A 20,166-nucleotide genomic window follows, 5' to 3' on the forward strand; every position below is an offset into this window, starting at 1 on the left:
CTGAAGAGAAGAAGGGCAACATTGGCAAACACTGCACTTTCTGGTTCACATTCAGCTTCAGCTTGCTTCACCAGACACAGGTGGTCTTCTATAGGAGGTGCAGTAATTATTTTGCAGCTCTGTCAGCCTGGTGAGGTTTCTTGCTTTTGTTTTCAGCAAAGAAGAAGCTTTGGTGAACTATAGTATGGAATCAACTGTGGACCTCAAGAGTGGTCTCAGTGATTCCAAAGTAGAGCACTGGCAAGGGAGGCACTGGTGAATGAGAAATCAACAAGTTGGGCAACACTAAACTATTTTTTATTTGGGTAGAGCAGGTGGAAGTCTGTAAGCCAAGGTGCTGTAAACAAAATGAAGAGATTGCTCAATGAGAGGGAAATTTACAACTATGATAATGTATTATTTTTATTTTTAATTTGTTCTTGGTATCTTTTGTTTTTTCTCACATTTTCTCTGCACTCCTCTGTCCTGTAACACACCATGGGAGGGCTTTCAGAAGCGATCCCAGGATGTGTGAACAACAAAGTGCATCCTGCATATGTAGACTCCATGCTTCAGCAGCCTCCTGTCTGCCAGGGAAAGGGGTGAAGGCAGTAGCCTTGGGGATGCCAGGCTTGTTGGGACTAAGCCCTCATTATCTGGCAGAAAGGAGAGAAGCATAAATCAGAGTTAGAGCTGTGTCTGACTATGCAAAAAAAATCATATGATTGCAGCGTCCTCATGTGATTGTTGCTTTCTTGTTGTTATTAAATCAACTCCATTCCCAGTTGAAATGTCAGGTTACAAAGTCATTCACAATTATTTTTTTAAACCATGTGGAACATTAGCTTTGATTGTACTCCTTTGTTTCCAGGTTGTTGATTCTTGAAGTGAAAAGTGACCTTCAAAGACCATGTTTCAGCATGGTTGGCCTGATGGGGAGAAAGGAGGTTTGCACTGCTTCCCAATGGGGCTTTTTAGAATCTTTGGGGGGAAAACTGCTGACAACAAATGCCTAGTAATTAAAACCAAAAATTTATCAGCCTAAAAATAATGAAGTTGGTTAAGACAGAGATTTTTTGCCGTGTTATTTGATACATGAAAATGTTACATAAATATTGAGTGACACTCTCAATAAGAGCCAGCTGGTGAAAATTACTGAACACTTGTAAATAGACTTCAGGGGCAATGAGGATCGGGTGTGTGGTTAAAGGAATCCAAAACCACCAGGGCTGGTGGTTGACAGCTAAATGGTGGCTGAGCCATGAGGATCTGGTCCTTCACATTCTCTCTCCTCAGCTCTTGGGCCTTAGATTAAGCATTCTGGAAGGGCTGACACAGAAAACTTTTGGATCCATTTATGCTGTGGCTGCAGCCAACTCATTAGCAAGAAAAGAGAAGGGGAGGAAGCCATATAAGAAAGAACTAGGAAGAATAGTGATGTAAAAAGAGTAAGGAGAGGAATAAAGAGGCTGAGGAAAAGCAGTAGAAATTAGAAGTGAAGGCTGAAGTGATTGAAGTAGTGATCTAGTGATCACAGCCTCAACTGACTTCAGCATTTACATTTGGAGTTCCTCTGAAATACTGAAGACTTGCTTGAAGCTGGTTAATCATCACTGAATCTTAAATTAACTTCGTAGAATTTGCATTATTATTCTTGGTCCCTTGAGAAGCACCTTCAGAGTTAAAATAGCTGAACTGAATTGTGTATCTATAAAAGCAGAAATATTTTAAATATATCCTAAATATTTTTCCAGCAAAGAAACACATTCAGAGAGATTTGGGGCTTAATCTTACAAAAAAGTGGGTGGGTACATCACAGCTTTAGTTCCTCAGTTATTAAAACTTGTCCAAGAGATACAGATCTCTGTTACCTGAAGGCTTGTCAGATGACAGGGTGTGATCAAATCATGCGTACCTACATGTCTAGATTGTGACAGAGCTGGCATGTTCTCATGCTATCACACTTCCATCTCAACACAAGTACAAGAATTATTAAACACTTCTCACAGGAACTTAAAGAAAAGAAAGGGGGGGATTTGAAGAATGACCTTGATCTTTTGCCAAGCCAGCACACAAAAATGAGACGATCTCATTTTAGTTAACTAGATATGTGCAGGTATTAACTGTCTGCCATTCCCTGGAGTCTCTTGAGGGAACACTGCTTAAGACTACACAAGTTCCCTTTCTGGGAGGAAATCACCTGTGTCTCACTTCTCAAGGGACAGGGGCCCATCAGCTGAGAAAACTGAAAACGCAAATAAAACTGTGTTGGCAGTTTGCAGTCTTTTTTATTTTAGAGGGAAAAAAAAAAAAAAAAAAAAAAAAAGAGAGGAGAGGAGAGGAAATAGAGCCCTACAAAAGCTCCTAATCAGTTTATGATGCCATCCAGCTCAGTTTATCACTGAAAAATAAATTAACCCTCACAACTAGATGAAATGACTTTTAGTAGTTTCAGTATCTCCTTTTTTTTAAAAAAAATGTTATTATTATTATTATTTATTATTATTATTATTTTTGTCAGCTAAAGCTATAGCCAAGATTGTACCACTTTCTAAGGGAAGACATTTCCACACAGTCACTCTTTTCTGAGTTCCCATGTTGGCACTGAAGCTACCCAAACTTTGCACTTGACCAGGGTATAGAATTCTGTAGCTTTCATGTGTTAGAAGTCACTTTTGACCTAAAGCAAAGTCTTGAATGAGCATGCCATCTCTCTGCTTCTTTAGGAATGTCTTTGTTGTTTCCTTCATGCTAATGCTAGCCTCACTGCTCAGGTAGAGCCACATTTATGATAGTACCTCAGAAGCCTTGTGAGAGCAGCTCTTAGGAAGGCATGGAAATCCCAGGTGTCATTCCATCAGGGTAAGGCTGCAGCTCTTTGACATAAAAAAATCCACAAGATCTCAGCCCTGAAATACAAATCTACACCAACCCACACATTCTCCCCACATGTGTTTTCCTGCTGATGGAAGTTAATTCCTGTAAATGACCAGCAGTTGCAGTTGAAGCACAGTAACAGATGCTGGTGCTTTAGATATCACATCTTTTCTTCTTAAGGTGTATAGATGAAGCAGGTGAGCCTCATTTAGTGTCTGTAGGCAGGTTTTTAAAGTATGGTGCTAATGCAAGGAGGAGTTGTTATGCAGTAATCCCTGTGTTCCAGTCTCTAGCTGATGTCCTCAAAGGCCTCTGTGAGCTGTTGCTTGCCTGATGTATACATCAGCTAAGTCTTGTGTGGAATTGTGGAGCTGTTACCATTTGTTATGGTATGGACATTGGTTTTACTGTGCTACTTTTCTCATACTGGTTTAATGAACGGTTAGTTATGCAGTTTATATTCACAATGACTCACCAAGACATGATCCTCTGCTTGTTGTGAGGCAGATAATTGCTGTGAGAGTGCATGATTATGACTGTAATGTCCGTGTTTTATACCATGTTATAATGAAATCCATTCAGACCTCTCTGGTGCTTGTGGGGACTGTAAAAGGAAGATTCTGTGTCCATCAGGTCAAGATAGGGCAGCCAAATTATTGCTGAAAAGCTGTTTTTCCTAAAGACTCTTACTGATATTTTGGCTGTGAGAAGAAGAAAGATCTTTTAAAAAATAATACAGGATCAATCAAACAAAACCTAAACAAGAAAATGATGTTGTAGTAAAGAGAGTAATACGTTATGAAAGCATTAGCTGTGTAGTCATGTTAGTGGCAGGATGCTGAAGGCAAGGTGATCTCAAGGCATAATCTGCTCCTTAAAAGGTTTTCTGAGAAACAAAGTAAACTGAACATGTTAAATTGTACCTCATTCTCTGTATATGCTGTGTTTCATTCTTATGGGCTGGCTACAAGAGCACAGCAGAGAAGGTATGTTGTTTCACAGCCCAGTGCAATTGCCTTGACTACTCAAGTGTTAACCTCAGCATTTCTCTGAAACAGGCGTCAGAAAAAATAGGAGTGCTGGAAGATGAACTTCAGCAGGACATTCTCTTTAACATATTAAAAAACAGAACATGGGCAAAATTCTGCATTTTTTGGACTATATTATTATTTGGACTCCACTGACACATGGCAGTAAATCAAAGTCAGCTCTTCCTTGGAGGCCAGGCCCACAGGTAGAGGGCTTCTTACCTGAACAGAATATATTTGATGCTCCACTGCCAAAAATCATATGCCAAAATCTTTAACAAGATACAATATTACATACAATATTACATACAATATGTATATTGGAATGTCTTCTTAGTTCATCTTGAACACTGACATACTTCATTTATGTTTCCTGTGTTGCAAGCAGTAAATTTGCACTGATCCTGTTTTAAATTTGCATTGGAGTAAGGCTATTTTATTTCAGCTTTCTTTGCCAGTACTGGAAAACCTAACATAATTCTTACTCTACAAGAACCAAAAAATTGATTTAATACAGCAGCACACTTGAGATCCCTGGCTTAAGCAAAATACAAAGGCTGAACTGTCTGTCTACTAGGTGTAAAGTGCTGATAGCGAGAGCTATGAGGCCTGCATGTGGGATGCTGTATGACTTGATAACTATTAGTAAAGAAAATGTGTGTGCATCGTATAACAGAAAAATGTGGTTCTCACTCTTAAAAGAGCAGAATAGCTTAACAAATCTTCTCTTGGACATGCTTAGTTACAGCTGCTTGCTCCAAGCTCTACTGTCTGTCTGCCATAGCTGGAAGGGACAAAGCTTTTCTCTGCCCAGTATGAGAGGTTACATCTTCACTGCAAACAGCTCAGTTATGCTGCAGGTGGAGGGAAGTTTAGCAGTTAGTAAATCATTCAGATTCACTGTTATCTTCGGTTAGAGATGTTACTTCCAGTTCAAATAGTTTAGATTTAATCCTGTCCTGTGTCAGGATGTCAAAGTTAATAATAATAATAAAAGGAATAGCCCTGATGAAAAGAAAACAAAGAAATGGGACATGTAAGTGAAGAGGAGGAAAAGGGACTGTATTTTCAGTCCTCTAAAAGCATGCACTGTTTTTTACACTGCAATTGCAATGAGAGTAGGGATGAGATGAACACAACAATATATATTCTTATGAACTAAGAACAATGTAAAATTATTTAGAGATAACCTGATCTTTAGGTTGCTGTTCTTTTTGCTACATTCCCAAGTACCAATTTCTACTATTATTGTGATACACAATACCTCTCAGCATTAAAAACTAGCTAGTGAATGATGCTGTGTAGTATTAAAAACATAAGAAAAATCAGCATTTGCTAAGACAGAGCCACCAAGCCAGCTTGTTACTCATTTCTCTTTGAGTGACATTTTGCCTTCTAAGAGTGTTCTGGTAACAAATAAGGACATCATATGGGTACAGAGGATGGGCAAATTAATTAGAAATGCATTTGTAGGTAGTCCAGTTCTATGCAGATCAAGAAGTTGACAAATTCAAAGCAATGTAGTACCTAGCTTAAAGTACTCTGTTCAGTTTGTTTAGGATAGAATGTTAAGCCAGAGCTTCTCCCTCCGATGGTGGTGTAGTCAGGGATGAAATTCAAAAGTCTAAAGGCAATTGCAGCCCCAGTGAAGCTGTTCTCCTGTTGTGACCACTGAGTTCTTGGGTTTCACACTGATAAACATTTACGTTCCTCCTCCTTCCCATGCTTTTAATTGGTGAAACTGTCCATGTTTGTGGAACATATGGATGCTTATGTTTTTAAGCAGAAGTAATCTATTTGAGTAGTAAAACCCCACTGGAGATCACTGACAGTGCCAATGTTCACATCGCCACACCTAGCACAATGCTGACTTAGGATGCCTGTTTCTCTGTGTGGTTGAAGAGAGAGCAAAATCTTCATAGGTAATGTGTAGGGCCACATAACTGAGGAGAGGATATAGAGAGAAGAGTTTTGTTTTGTTTTGTTGTTGTTGTTTATTTGTTTGGTTTGTTTGTTTGTTTTCCACAGAACAAATGAGGAAAAACACCGTTAGTGTTTGGGGAGGCTTTGCAGAGGGTCTGCAAGTCTTCCTCCTCCTCTTCCTTTAATTCATCTGAAATGGGAAGGCTGTGAGTGAAAGTGAACAAAGATGATGCTTGTGTTGGGTGGAGGAGCCTAAGCATTTGAAAATGTCTCTGGCCATCTAAATTCTGTGAGGGGGAAAAAAAACCTCCATTAAAATCACAGAGTCTTCCATTAAGAATTTAGTGCTGTTTCTTTGGGGCACTAATTAGAGCACATTAATTATAGCATCAAGAAATAAAGTGGGGAGCAAACAGCATTATGAAATTTTTGAAGTCAAATGTAGCAAGAGTTAAGAAAGCTCCTTTAATATCTGAAAGGTACAGGGAGTACATCTATGCTGTTATGTATTCACATGCTTTGGACATCACATAGATTTTACTGGAGGGCTTCAAGGCTGTGTGTTCATTCAGGTAGGAGCCAAAAGCCCCAGCAAAGAAAATCTTTGTGAAATTTTTGCCCAAATTACAGACCCCACCTTGTTGTTACAACTGTACAAAAGTAGAAGGATGTGCAAACTCTGCATTTTATTTATTTATGGTGTTTTAGGGTTTTAATTCCTGTAGTATCTGAATGATTTTTATGCATTTCTGGATTACACACAACTCCTTCTCATAATGTATTTGTAGCAGTTTTATTAACTTTAAATATCTATAGATATATTTAAAGCTTCAGGCTATGTACAACTGAAGGATGGTCTTTTCCTGCTGGGTGAGGGTCCGCAACTCATCCAGAGCTTTGATATGGCTTCTGCTTAAACTAAACTTCCCCAGTGCACGAGGAAGGTTTTGGCTCTCAAGGACTACGTCTGATTAGAACTTGGTTCTTGAGAACTGTTGAGAACCGAGAACTATTCACTTTGCAATGTTTTTGCAGAAAGTTGTGTAGGAAAAGAGCTGATGCACACGAGTTCTTTGCTAATGATGTTTTTCAGAATTTGTGTCGAGTGTGCTTCAAAATACATCATGTTCTTCTCAGAGAACTTTAAAATTCAGTAAAAAAAAACCAAAAACAACTGGCCTGCAGGTTGGCAATGGACAGCTTGGGAGAACATAAGAAATGGAATTGAAAAATATTACATGGAAGAAATTCTGTACCAGTCCATGTAACCTTTCATGTATTTTTTAAATCTTCAGATAAGTGGGTAGTGATTTAAATCTCGGCACCTTAAAGCAGGTTTTCAAACTGAACAGGGTGTGGAATTTAAAAATATTGCAGGAAAAAAAACAGACTTATCTGGCTAGGGAAAAGGATTTCTTTGATGTGCACGTCTTTCCAGCTTTCTCTGTAATTAAGAACCAGGAAAATGAACTTGGTAATGGAATTACTTAACGTTAGGGTCACAGTAGTATTTAGTGGGCAAAATCCACTCTAGCTACTTTGTGCTAAGCACTTTGTGAGCATATATTGATATCCAGGGAGCCAGGTGCAGAATGGCAGCAGAATTGTCCTGTGCAGCTGTCGTGGTTCTGCAGCACGGCCTCAGTTTCTGCCACGTGAGCTTTGGTGGCCTGCAGGAAGGCAGCCTCCCTGTAATCCCCAACATTTACTGATTGCAAGCAGAGCTTGTTCTTCTGTTTACTCTGTGGTAGCTCAGCAGGCAACCGAGCTTCCAGCTTGGTCAGCACAGGCAGCCTCACATAGGAGCCTGGAAGGGAGTGTGGCAGGAGGGAATGAAGGCAAGCATCACCATCACATTGCATCTTGGGGTTTGATAAGCCAGAACCCAAACCTCTGTGGAACCTACATGCCTGCAGAGAGGGGAAGGTGCATGGAGGTGCAGTTCTCTGCTAGGGATCAGCGCAATCTTCCATGATCTCCGTGGTATCAATATTGTTGTAAAGGCCTTCCTGGCCCCTGACCCCCAGCACCTGGCTGGAAGGCCGCAGTGGGCTGTAGCTGAAGCCAGCAGGAGGCAGACTGTGCCCCACAGCACTGGGAGCCATGCAGGGTGCCTTTCTGCTCTCTACTTTATTATCTTATGCTTGAGACGTGTAAGTCTTCTTTGACTGGCTCAGCAAGTTTGTACAGGCCTAGTAGGATAGCTGTGCAGGAGGTCACCATCTGGAAAGCTAGGGATGTGGGCAGAAAAACATCTCACTCTGCAATTCATTCATGTTCAGACTGCCCTGTATCATAAGCCTTAGGAGCAGGATTTGTTAGATTTAAGGCTGGGAGAGGAATGAATAAGTTGCAGTCTCCTCAGCTGTGATATAGGGTGGTTTTGCAGTAGGGATCAGTATATATTAGTTTAAGGACTAATATATTAGTTTAGCGAATGGAATCAATGAGTGCTAGTTCTAAAACTTTCCATTTTAAGCATTGCTTGGTGTATGAACAACCTTGTTTTTCTCAATGATCTTTCCTCACAGGAGCACTGGAGTCACAATAGGTTACTTTCATCTTTGCATACGCCAGATGCAAGGACTTTCACCTTGGATTTCACATATATTGTTCTGTGTTACAGTGCACAAAGATAGAGAGTTGTTCATTATGCCCTAACAAGCAATGGAAATTTGCTAAATTGGGGAAAAACAGCTAAAAGTCACCTGAAAGTCACTGTTACAAAGCTGCTGATGGAAAAATGAGGAGAGCAATCTAAGACCACTAGAGGCCACTACCATGCACAGTCAGGATATTAGCATATATTAATGAGTTTTGGGGAAAAGAATGAATAAGTATGCTATGTATTGCATATGTAGGTATGAACTATTTAAATGTAGAACTTGAACTCTGGGAGGGCGTGCTTAATTGGTCAAATCACCCAGTATGCATTGTAAGGAATAAAGGAATGCTGTTTTCTAACACCACAGTGGAGTTAGATTTTAGATGACATCTGCTATGCATGGACAGCACCTGCTTCAGAACAACCTGAGTATTTGTGAAATGTCTTGAAAATCTCCACGTATGTGTTGGCAAACATGATATTCTCTGCCACAAGATAGAGCAAGAAAAATTGTATACCGTGTTATATCATGTGATAAAGGGTTAGTGACAACTCTGGCCAGGAAGGGGGAAAAAAAAATAGTGTTCTTATTTTAGTCAGATAGTAATTTCCAGTTCCTTTTAAGTGAGATATCCTTTACAGTATGTTAGTAGAAGCTCGTTTGCCAGCATCTTGTTCTCCCATCAGCTCTGAGGGTGAAGAAGTCGCATGTTGGCAGGGTCCTAGAAGGGAAAGAGCTTGGGATCCATCGGTACAGCTGCTGGATTATGGATAATTTAACCAGTGCCAACTAAGTATGAAATCAGCAGTGAGTTAGCAAACCAGCAGGGAGCTGGAAGCTGCAGTTTTTGTTTTATCTGAACTTACAAACATAGTATTTTGGTATTACTCTTCAGTCTTGGGTTAATGTCACATTTGGAAGTGACAGAACTTTGCTTTCATGTTTCAGACAAGTTGGCTTTGACCCACAGAACATGTTTATGAAACTCAGTTTTCTATAGATTTGTGTCTTTTGTAACACCTCAGTAGGGCAGGAGCCTGGCAAAGTACTTACATTGGTGCTGGTCAGCCAGCCAGCTGCCAGCAGTGCTAATAGCAGCTGAGTTTTGCTTGTTTTTCTTTCAGTTGCAAAATTAATTTTGATCTCCCTCCTCATCCAGCTGCCAGTTCTTCTCGCAGCTATTAGAATAGAATCATCTTTGAGACTTGAGCACTAGGAAGCTGGCCAAAGGGGTTTAAAAAAGGGACTGGGGCAGAAGAAATGACAGACAGATGATCAGACAGTCTAATCAAAACCATGTTATTTTCTTAATAAACCTGCTACAGTGATTGAGTAATTTGACTACAAAACAGAAAACAATATGAATTGGACTCAGCAGTCTTCTGGCTCTTGTGCATGATGTCAGATACTTAAATTGACATTCGGGAGTTCTACTTCCACAGAGGAATTTTTAGACAGGCAGCATTACTGCTCTGTGGCATCCTTTCTGGAGGATTCTGGAGGATGGCCTGGTGTTTTAGGTGGGAATGCTGTAAAATGCAATTTATTTTCTCTTCCTCTTCCACTGGTAGCATCAGGGTTTTCCAGTATGCCTCCAGCAAAGTTGCTGGATACTTTGTGCCATTCTTCCTTTCTTATTCTCTGTACAACATTGCTCCAAGCAAAAAATAGAAAAATGCCAGCAGATACAGATAATTAAATAACTGTCAGCAGGAAGGTGATGCTCATTAAAGGAAGGGGCTCCCAGAGGTGTCCCCACCCTGCCCTGGGTGGCATACTGGGCCAAGGACAAAGCACTGGCTTGGGATGGGACCATTCCTGCAGCAGGCCCTGTCCTAAAGGGCTGAGGCCCAGTGGACAAATCAGGCAGGAAAGTACATCATTACACTGGTGTGTTTCAAGAGGATAAACCTTCTCTCCTGTTTTGGTTGGATATCTGGAGGGAGTTTTCGTGTCTCTGGCTTTTCTACGTAGGTTTTGAGAAGTACAGGCAAAGATAGGGAAGAATGGGCAGGAGAAGCTGACCAGTGATTGTATCACAGAATGGCCAGGGTTGGAAGGGACCTCAAGGATCATGAATCTCCAACCCCCCTGCCACATGCAGGGCCACCAACCTCCACATTCAATACTAGACCAGGCTGCCCAGGGCCCCATCCAACCTAGACCAGGCCTTGAACACCTCCAGGGACAGGGCATCCACAACCTCTCTGGGCAGCCTGTTCCAGTGCCTCACCACTCTCTCTGTAAAGAATTTCCTCCTCTATAAGATGCTTGAATGCTAAGGGTAACTGTTTTGCAAGAAATATCATATTCACATGTTTAAATCCCGTATCTTGAAAGGACACTAGTAGGACAGACAGTGTAAGGGTATTTCTACCCTAAGTATAAAGCAACAAGTACTGTTGTGTGATCAGTCATCCAGAGCCAGGTTTTGTTCTACATTTTTGAAGCTTTTTTTTTTTTTTTTTTTTTTTTTGTTATATAGCAGTTATAAATTGCTACTATTTCAGTTTAATATGACTTCTGCATTATTTCATCCTCATAGTTAATCCAGTTAGGCTGCGGGGTGTCCTAATTGCAGCCTTTCAGTACCTAAAGGGAGCCTACAAACAGGAGGGGAATCAACTCTTTGAAATGGTAGATAACAGCAGGATAAAGGGAAATGGTTAAGTTGAGGGTGGGAAGACTTAGGTTGGATGTCAGGGGGAAGTTCTTGACTGTGAGCGTGGTGAGGTACTGGAACAGGCTGTCCAGAGAGGTTGTGGATGCCCCGTCCTTGGAGGTGTTTGAGGCCAGGTTGGATGGGGCCCTGGGCAGCCTTGTCTAGCATTACATGGGGAGGTTGGTGGCCCTGCATGTGGTAGGGGGTTGGAGATTCATGACCCTTGAGGTTCCTTACAACCCTGGCCATTCTGTGATACTCACTAGAGAATACCTCCTAAGAGTGCTTCCCCATAATAAAACAGAATTTCAGGTGGAATAGGATACGATTGTTACAGGGGCTTTAAATCCATCAGTTCAATTTTCAGCTGGCTGCTCTGCATTTAACAATGTTACAGATCCTCCTGCTGGAAGATGCAAGATGGAAAACTCGTTTCTCACGTCTCTCATGTGACATGGTAAGAGCAAATCCCACTCCCTGCCTGTGCAGGGAAGCACGGAAGACAAAGCAATCTGTGTAACACAGGGAAAAAATGTTGATCAGCCTGCTGGCAATCAAATCTTGCTGTTCTTGCTCTTCTCCCTCTGACATAAGAGCTGTTCTTATCATATTGCAGGAGGGGAAACCCCACCTAAGAGCCTGTCGCATGACAGCACGTGGTAGGAGTGCCTAGCTTTATTGTGCAGAACAGACTGAAAACTTGCAACAGCACTGTGGGTTGAAGAAGAATACAGCCTTGGGCTGAGTTGCTGATAACTCCTCTTTGTTCTTCTACTTGGCTATCCTTATCAGGGAAACCAAGCAATTGTGTGTGAGAGTTTCAGAACTGAGGAGTGTATTTGCTTGCAGTTTTAGAGAGCTCATCTCCCTCTTTCAAGTTAATGGGTAGAGGCTCCCTGTTCACAGCCAGAGCCCTCACTCTTTCCCAGCAGAGCTGGCAGGTGCTCTCAACACTTTGCTTTGCAGCCTTGTCACCCTTCACAAGTGCTGGTGTGTTTTGGTTCAAAGGTATGGGATTAGAACTGCTTGTGCAGTGCTTGTCCCTGCTCTCTGAGAACTTGTGCTGCTAGCCTCACAGGGAGGAGTTTGTTTCCTATGTTTTACTTTTGGCCTGGCCAGACCTTAACAGAAGGTTAATAGGACTTCCTGGGGGGAAATGTGCAGCCTAAGATGCCTTTGAGGAAGGACTTCAATATTCAGGTTTATTAGTCCAAGTGCTTTAAAAATTCCATTTCCCCTCTTCTGAGAGCATACACCAAACAGGACAGCCATTCCGTCATACAGACTTTGCTTTCACCACTCATTTCTCTGCTCCTTTGCTTCCAAGAAAGCCTTGCTTCTCTGTCCATCACTGCTCTCTGAACTTCTAGTTGCCAAGCTGCTCTACAACAACAGATTGAAATGCAGCAGTCCTGAATGGCTCAGTGAATGAGATTCTTGTATCTCAATCTACGTTTTCCTTATCTAAACAACTGCAAGTTCTTCTACAGACAGTACCCTACAACTCTACATTTTTTTTTTTTCTGTCTCTGTAGACATCTGTGAAAGCTCCGTTCCTCACTGTTGCTCATTTGTTTGTGTTGATACCCTGAGGAGATAGCCCAAGCTGTGGCACTGGGGCCTGTATGGATGGGACAGGACGTAAAGAATATCCTCTACGTTGCTGCTGGAGAGGAAGGTCCCACTTGGAGTCTGTGGCAAAGAGCCTCAGGAGAGACTTAAGGCTGACCCCCTGGGGTTCTGGAGTCGAGCATACAGGGGATCTGCCTTATGGGGGTGGTTACAGCATTGGCAACAAAACAGCTGGCAAAAAAGGGGTAAACCTATTTGGGCTGCTGAACTGTGAAAAGACAGTTGCCTGAATAAAGGATATGGTTGTAAAGGTGCATTGTGTAAATGCTCGTGTTGAGCTACTGAAGAAAACCAAAATAACCAATGACATAAAGCTGCCAAAATTGAGGTGGTTCAAATGGACTTGAACTGGCAAAAAAGGGTGAATTATTTCTGGCTTGGTGGGCCCATGAAGGAAGAGATGCAACATGTAAAGGAGCTAGAGACCAAGGGGTGGACTTAACCTGCACAGTAGCATCCATAGTTATCCATGACTGTGGCATATGTGCCACAATTAAGCCAAGAGAATGAAATCTCTCTGGGGGAAGGGCGATGGCAAAAGAATAAATACGGGGAGGCATGGCAGGTTGATTACATCACCTTGCTGCAAACTCACGATGGTAAGCATTATGTACTTACTGTGAAGGCAACAACTGGGTGTCTTGAAACATATGCAGTACCCCATTCTACTGCCCAAAACACCATATTAGGTCTGGAGAAGAAGTCCTATGGTGATGTGGCACTCCAGAAAGAATTGAGTCAGGGAATGGGACCCATTTCAAAAACTCCCTTGTAAAAACTTGGGCCTTGATGGATTGATCGTATTCCCTCACATGCACCAGTCTCTGGTGAAATCAAATGGTACAATGTATTGTTAAAGCTATGTTCAAAGCAATGGGTGGCAGAATATTTAAGCATTGGAAGCAGCATTTGGCAGAAGCCACCTGGTTGGACCATACTTGTGAATCTATCAGTCACAATGGTTATACCCAATCCAGCTCCTTACATAATGTACGGGGAGATTACTTCACTGTAGTACCTGTAAAGGACATGTTGGGAAACATGGTTTGGGTCTTTCCAGCTTCTGGAAAGGGCAAACCTCTTCGTGGAACTGTTTTTGCCCAGGGACCTGCATTCACTTGGTGGGTAATGCAGAAGTATGGGGATGGTCAGTGTATATCACAAAGTATATTACTACAAAAAATTAAGAGAGTAAATGAAACTTTTAGTCAGAGGAAAGCATTCCAATTCATTACTCCATCACAACATTGTTTATTGGAGGTGTCACAGAACAACAACTAAGACATTTATGTTCAGAATGAACTTGAGCTTTAAATATATAAAAGGTCTATAGGTGGTGGTTTAAGAGGTATCTTTCCTAGTGTGAACCTTTTGGCTTCAAACTGTTCCAACTCTTCAGCTGTTAATTCACTCCTTGGTGTATATAACTTGTCTGATGTGATACCATTTAGGACTGCAGAAGGCACGGCTGTGACGTTATGTCCAGAGGCACTGGCAGTCTGTGCAGCCGAAGTATTGCTTGCACCTGAGTGAGAAGTTCCTGTTGCTGCACTGGGGGTTCCAGAAACTGTAAGTGGAGCGGTGCTTGAAGAGCTTGCAGCAGCAGAATTTCCAAAGCCTGAGAGTCCAGAAGTTCCAGAGCCACTGGTTGTTCCAGAAGTTTTAAATGAGAAGGAGGCTGCAGATGGAGCTGAAGAATTGCCAAACCCAACAGGATTGGGAGCACTGTGGGAGGACGTCGCACCAAATGTAGGAGGATTGGAGGCAGTAGCAGAGCTCCCAAAAGCTGGAGCGTTTCCAGATGGAACAGTGGGATTTGCTTTAAAGGAGAAACTGGTTGCACCGCTGCTGCTGTTCACTGGAAAGCCTGCAATTATGAAATGTATAAGGACGGTCAGAATGGGTACACCTGTGAGACTGAAACACTGCTGCATTTCAGTACTGCAGAAGAGTATACGTTTATAATGGGTACACCCGTGATACTGAAACACTGCTGCATTTCAAAAACACAGAAGAATATTTAAAAATATCTGTTTAAGTGCTGGTTGTTTTTGCAGAAACTTACTTGGAAAACCAAAGCTTGAGGCTTGCTGTCCTCCAAATCCAAGAGAAGGTAACGGTTGAGTGACCGCATTCTTTAACTGAGATAGCTTAAAAAATTCCAAATACATAAATGAAAACTACATTCCAACACACGTAAGTATCTTTCAATCAATGCTTAACAGGAAAATGTATGTGCACCATCCAATTTAACATTACTCAGACAAAGTCAATTAGACACTGATCACAAGCTATTGCAGCTATAAAGAAAATGCTCTCAGGCTATTCTCTGTCAAACACCCTAGAAGCATAAATCTGCTGACTGACAGGCAAAAAGTAATTGTAATCACCAAAATCTCCTGGAGCTCTTATTCTCATCTCAGTCTGCTCTCTGAGCATTGCACAACAAATGTCTGTGCTGAAGTCTGAACCCCACCTTTTTAGCTTCAGAACTGAACAGAACAAGGGGTCCAAATCACATTACAGAAACTTCAGTGCACTTCACACAGCCGTCACCTAAATCGACTTACGCCATCTCCCTGATCACTAAATATTGGCTTGAATTGTTCTGCTGAGAATCCTCTTCTGACACACCTGATTCACAATTGTTATATGACCAAGACACAAACTGAAAGTATTCAGGTATGGAAACAGGTATTTCCATGCAGCTTACAATGATAATTTTCCAAAATTGAGATCCAGCTACTGCCTTGCTATCTTGGAATCACCCTGATTCACTCCCTTCCTTAGTTAACTAATGAGGTTCATTTATAATACAATTTGCAAACAACTCGTTGATTTCATGATTCTAGAGAAAGGTAGATTGAAGAACCTAAGCTGTGTTCACAGACTTCCATGTTCATCTGACTTGCACAGTGCTCAAGTATTCACTCAAACTCTTCTATCACCTATAAAAACACACAGAAGTAGGGACAGTGCAGATTTCAAACTGCAATTACTCCCTTATGTAATTCCTCCTTCTAACTTTCCCGTTTCTTTAATGCTCCCAGGAGCACTGTAAAATTACTCTCAAGATCTTCATGCCGCCGGTCAGCCAGACCCTTTCATGCCAGATGTTTTCTCGTGGCAGCAGTGCCAGAATAAGACACATCATGGTTGACACTCTCAGAACAGTTCGTGTATCTACCATTAGAACTGCCAACTAATGTAGGAATGAAACATTCTCAAGCCTTGGGTGTTAAGGCACAAACAAGGATGCACTATCACGTGTATCTGGTAGTAAGTCTGTGTCCTAAGATGTTCAAAGCAATACCTATCACCTACTTTAGTAGTAAGAGTGCAGGAAAATCCTTTGATAATAGCAGCAGTATCTATGGAAAATTTGCAAGATGTCTTTGTTAAAAACAAGGTTCCATATTACAGCTATTGTGCCTTAGAAATTGTTTCATTAACAGCCTTTCAAATAGAAACCAATGTTGGTGTAAGCAAGACAGTTTAATGGGCTCTGACTAAAAAACTGAGAATTGTAAGAAAAACCTCCACTCAAGATTTAAGAGAAAAGCAGTATCAGGAACAGAAATATTTTACCTTTCCTTAACACTTACCAAAGATGCTTTTCCTGAGGCATCCAGAGCCTTCAGCTCCTGCAGCCTGTTTTTCCATTGTTGCACTAACTGATTGACAGAGTTTATCTAAACATGGGAAAACACAAACATGGTTTTATTAAGTGTTATAAAAAACAAACAAACAAAAAAACACAACAGAACTAGTAAGATAAAAAAGAACTAGTAAGATTTAAAAAATTTCCTGAAGCTTTCTAAATTGAGGCTCTATCAACTATCTGAATAGGGTGCTTGCAAAAGAATACAAAATACTCAAGTCTGAAACGTGAAAGACGAAGCTTTTCTGTTCTTGTTTTATTTCTGGCCCATCCATATATGCACTCAATCCCTAAGCTCATGCCCTAAGTTTGTCTCAGCTTCTATCACATCTTCAAAGAAACAACAGCCATTTTCAAAACAGAACACTTCCAAATATTTTAGCAGTATCACCCTAAAATCTTTAGCTTTGCAGAAATGAGCTTGCTTAATTAAAATCAGTCCCTTTAAAGCAAACCAACAAACTGCTGCACAAAACGTATGCAGCAATAAATAGTAACTGTGCCTTGATAACTATGATTGAAGTGCTACGTAAGAAAAGTGATTAATATTTTTCAGAAATTTCCAAACTGAATGTGCCACACTTAAATTTACAAAAACACCACCACTGAAGCTCAGCCTAGCTAAATTTTCCTGGGGAAAAAAAAAAAGTCAACTCTTGTTCCAAATGCCTTTAAGAGCAAAGTGCTGAGTATTTGTATTACTGGATTTCTTAATTTTTCCAAGAGGATCTTGCACCACAAACATCAATAATTCTTTGTGTCTAGTCACATGCGAAGAGATCATGTTGTTTGCTATCAGCTCTTATAAAACAGACTGGAAAATACAGGTTTTGCCCCATATTATGGGCAGAAACTTATGCTCTGGATAATACGTTTTGTACCTGCATAATTTGTGAGGCCTGTGTCATGCAGTTATCAGAAAGAAGAAGGTAGAATCATAGACCTGTTTGAGTCGGAAGGGACTTTTAAAGCCATCTGACCCAAATCCCCTGCAATGAACAGGGACACCTACACCCAGATCAGGCTGCTCAGTTATGACAAAACATTCAGGCCAGCATGTCTACCTACCTTGAATGCATCCACATAAAAGGTAAGTTTTAAATACTTACGTAGTTCTCAGTGTTGTTGTTTGCACTGCAGTTGTAATACTCCAGACGCACCTCCTCAGGTGAGAACTCTTGAAAACCTGCAGGGAGGCAAACAATCAACATGCTCCAAAGGAAATACAACAAAGATACAAAATTGCCTTCCACAGTTATACAAAAAACTGCCCTTGCTACACTACCTGTGACAAGCCAGTTCTAGCTGGAGACACAAAAAGGATTCCTGGCGCAACTTTAAAGGTGCAAACACACAAATACCATAATCCAATGCCCCTACCTGTTGCATCACAAAGCAAGTCATCACCTTGCAAGTGGTTCCACTGAGGCACAGCAGTGTGGACAAGTGTAGAAATACATTCTAAACAGTAGCAGCGCTCAGCAACGCTAAAAACGTTACCTACCTGAAACATTAGGCTTATCTTTCATAGGTGAGTAACACGAAAACATCCACTGTCTAGAAGATTCCCAGGTTGCCATGTCCTTTGCTATACAGTCACTAGAAAACAAAACGTAACAACAAAAGAAGAAATTACACAGTCAGAAGCCAAACCGTGAAAAGCAAAGTCAAACTCAAATAGCCAAAGCAATTCAAATTAATTCCATAGGATGCTGCTCAGAGGTAACAAATGAGGTATTCAGTTATCTGTGAAAGACATGACAGTCACTCTGTTGGACACACAGATTCCCTACAAAGCATTTTACCGTATCATCTAACTGCAAGTAAATCACATCAGGTCTTTAAGAGAAACAAAACCACACAAGGCATTTTTAATCCCTGGGCAGCATACACTGTCACAGGTTTTTCCCTGAAGCTGTTTGACCACAATAAAATTGAAAACCTTCTCAGTACCAGCTAATTTTACAGTACGAATGAACACGTGTGGCATTAAAAAGCAAAACTCAGTAAAGGGGAGTGGAGATGAGAAGAGTTCTATGTTTTTTTCTTCTATTTTGCTAAACAACCAAGAGCACTGAAATCCAAACTTGGCAAAAACACAACAACAGAAGCTACAGCAAAAGAACAAAATCCGTACGGTTAAATTGGAGGTTAAAGAGTAGAAGCAGGTTATTAAATACTAATTGCAAGTATTTCAGATGTTTGCAATACTGCATACATTTACATTTCAGAAGCCAGGTAAATAATTTATTAAACATTTTCTTAACATAATCATAAAAAGTAACCGCAGGTGCTAGTGCTGCTCATTTTGCTGGTTCCAAAACTCTATTTCTGCAGGAAATCACACTGCTTGTTGCATCTCACCACACACCTGGTAACGGGTGCGAACATGCTGGTCACTTTCAACTGGGTCTGAAACCAGGTCTCATTAGATTTGAGGTAGGTAAAATAATTTGTTGTCTTTAATATCAGGGAAACGAAGCCAACTAACAGCTTAAATTTTAAAAGGCTGAGATGCCATTTAAAGTGCTTTGAGCCTTTAATTTCAAACACTGAAATCTTAGCTTCTCCTTCATTACACTCCTGTGGGCAACTTAAACACCATACTGTCTTCCTGGGATCACAGCTGTCCGGCTGCCTTACCCAGCCTCAAAGCAAAGACTGCTTTCTTCCTGCATCACTGGATCTCAAGATAATTAAATGAAGCAGTTTTTCCTACGGTTCTCCCCACACGTCCCAGCTTCCATCCCCCAGAACACGTCCTCTCCATTATCCAGAGGAAGACAGTAGGCAGTTAAACAACTCATCGCAAGCGCTTTCCGGGGGACAGGGTCATCACTTACAGAAGTCTCTGTTCTTCATCACTGAAGCCATCACCAGGGTTTGCACCGCTCAACGCAGAGAATCTGTTCTGTGAGAAGACCGTGCTTTTGTTGCTCGGTGATCCAAAACCGGAGGCGCCAGAGAATCCTCCTCCGTCACTGCCGCCACCCCACGAGCCATGCTTAAATACAGGAGGCTGGATAACGTTCGCGTATCTCTGGGTAGCGGCACCCCATCCTCCTCCGGCTCCTCTGGCGGGACCCGCTAAGGAAGAAGAAAGGACGCAAAGCGTTTCAGACGGGACGCGACCGGCACAACGCCGACGAAGTCACCCCGGCGCGTCTGAACCGCAGCCCGTCGCGCAGCCCCGCCACGGCGTCCCGCGCCCGCAGCGGCCGGCCGGCCGGGACGCAGGACGCGCACGCGGGGGTCCCGTCCGGGCGGGCAGCGCGTGCGGCAGCGGCCGTGCCGCTCGGCGGAGGAGCCCGAGGCGCTTCCAGACGGCGGGTCGGCGCGGACACGCCTCCCGTCCGGCGGCCGCAACGCCGTGCCGCGGCCGGCTCGGTGCCGCCTCTCGGCGCTTCTGCGGCGCTCGGGAGCCGCTCTCGAGTTACGGCCGGAAGGCACGAGGCGCGGGTGCCGGACACGCGCTCCCAGAAGCGGCACTTCGCGAACGACCGCCTCACCTCGCAGCCCGGGCGACTTCTCCGCAGCTTTCCTTTCCCTTCCTTTCTCCCTCCCTCCCTCCGTGCCCGGCTCCCCGCCGCCCGCTACCTGAGTGGGGGCGGCCCCCGCCACCGCGGGGATGCTCGTTCCAGCACCTGTCGCCGAAGCGGCAGCGACCCTGCAGGAAGAACTGACAGATGGTCATGGCTGTGCGCGCGCGCGCCGCCGCCTCCGCCAACCGCCGCCGCCAACCGCCGCCGCCGTGACGTCAGAGGGGAGCGCCGAGCAGCGGGCGGGGCCGAGCGGAAT

The 20,166-nt window shown here is 42.5% G+C and overlaps 1 protein-coding gene and 2 long non-coding RNA genes across 12 annotated transcripts in view; 2 read left to right on the plus strand and 1 right to left on the minus strand.

Moving 5' to 3' along the window:
- Nucleotides 1–13,842, plus strand: part of LOC116227039 (uncharacterized) — a 31,834-nt gene extending 17,992 nt beyond the window's left edge. For 6 of the 9 annotated variants that reach the window (XR_016467746.1, XR_016467744.1, XR_016467745.1 and 3 more), the window contains 2 exons: nt 11,473–11,532; nt 12,611–13,842. This is a non-coding gene — a long non-coding RNA (uncharacterized LOC116227039). Of the gene's footprint in view, nt 1–850; nt 914–11,472; nt 11,533–12,610 lie in introns of those variants that run through there. The other 3 variants (XR_016467748.1, XR_016467749.1, XR_016467747.1) reach the window with 2 other exon arrangements.
- Nucleotides 13,843–13,928: 86 nt separating this feature from the next.
- Nucleotides 13,929–20,133, minus strand: NUP42 (nucleoporin 42). The gene is made up of 7 exons (XM_031590101.2): nt 19,966–20,133; nt 19,212–19,455; nt 17,873–17,967; nt 17,478–17,554; nt 16,313–16,399; nt 14,773–14,857; nt 13,929–14,574 (listed from the first exon to the last, which is right to left on the minus strand). Exons 1-7 carry the CDS (start codon nt 20,060–20,062, stop codon nt 14,018–14,020), a joined length of 1,242 nt encoding a protein of 413 aa, XP_031445961.1. The 5' UTR covers nt 20,063–20,133; the 3' UTR covers nt 13,929–14,017.
- Nucleotides 17,654–20,166, plus strand: part of LOC116227038 (uncharacterized) — a 40,821-nt gene continuing 38,308 nt past the window's right edge. For both annotated transcript variants that reach the window (XR_016467751.1, XR_016467752.1), the window contains exons 1-2: nt 17,654–17,899; nt 18,706–18,807. This is a non-coding gene — a long non-coding RNA (uncharacterized LOC116227038). The remainder of the gene's footprint in view (nt 17,900–18,705; nt 18,808–20,166) is intronic.

This window comes from Phasianus colchicus, chromosome 6 (assembly GCF_987193195.1).
Source record: "Phasianus colchicus chromosome 6, bPhaCol1.hap1.1, whole genome shotgun sequence".
Classification (NCBI taxonomy): domain Eukaryota; kingdom Metazoa; phylum Chordata; class Aves; order Galliformes; family Phasianidae; genus Phasianus; species Phasianus colchicus.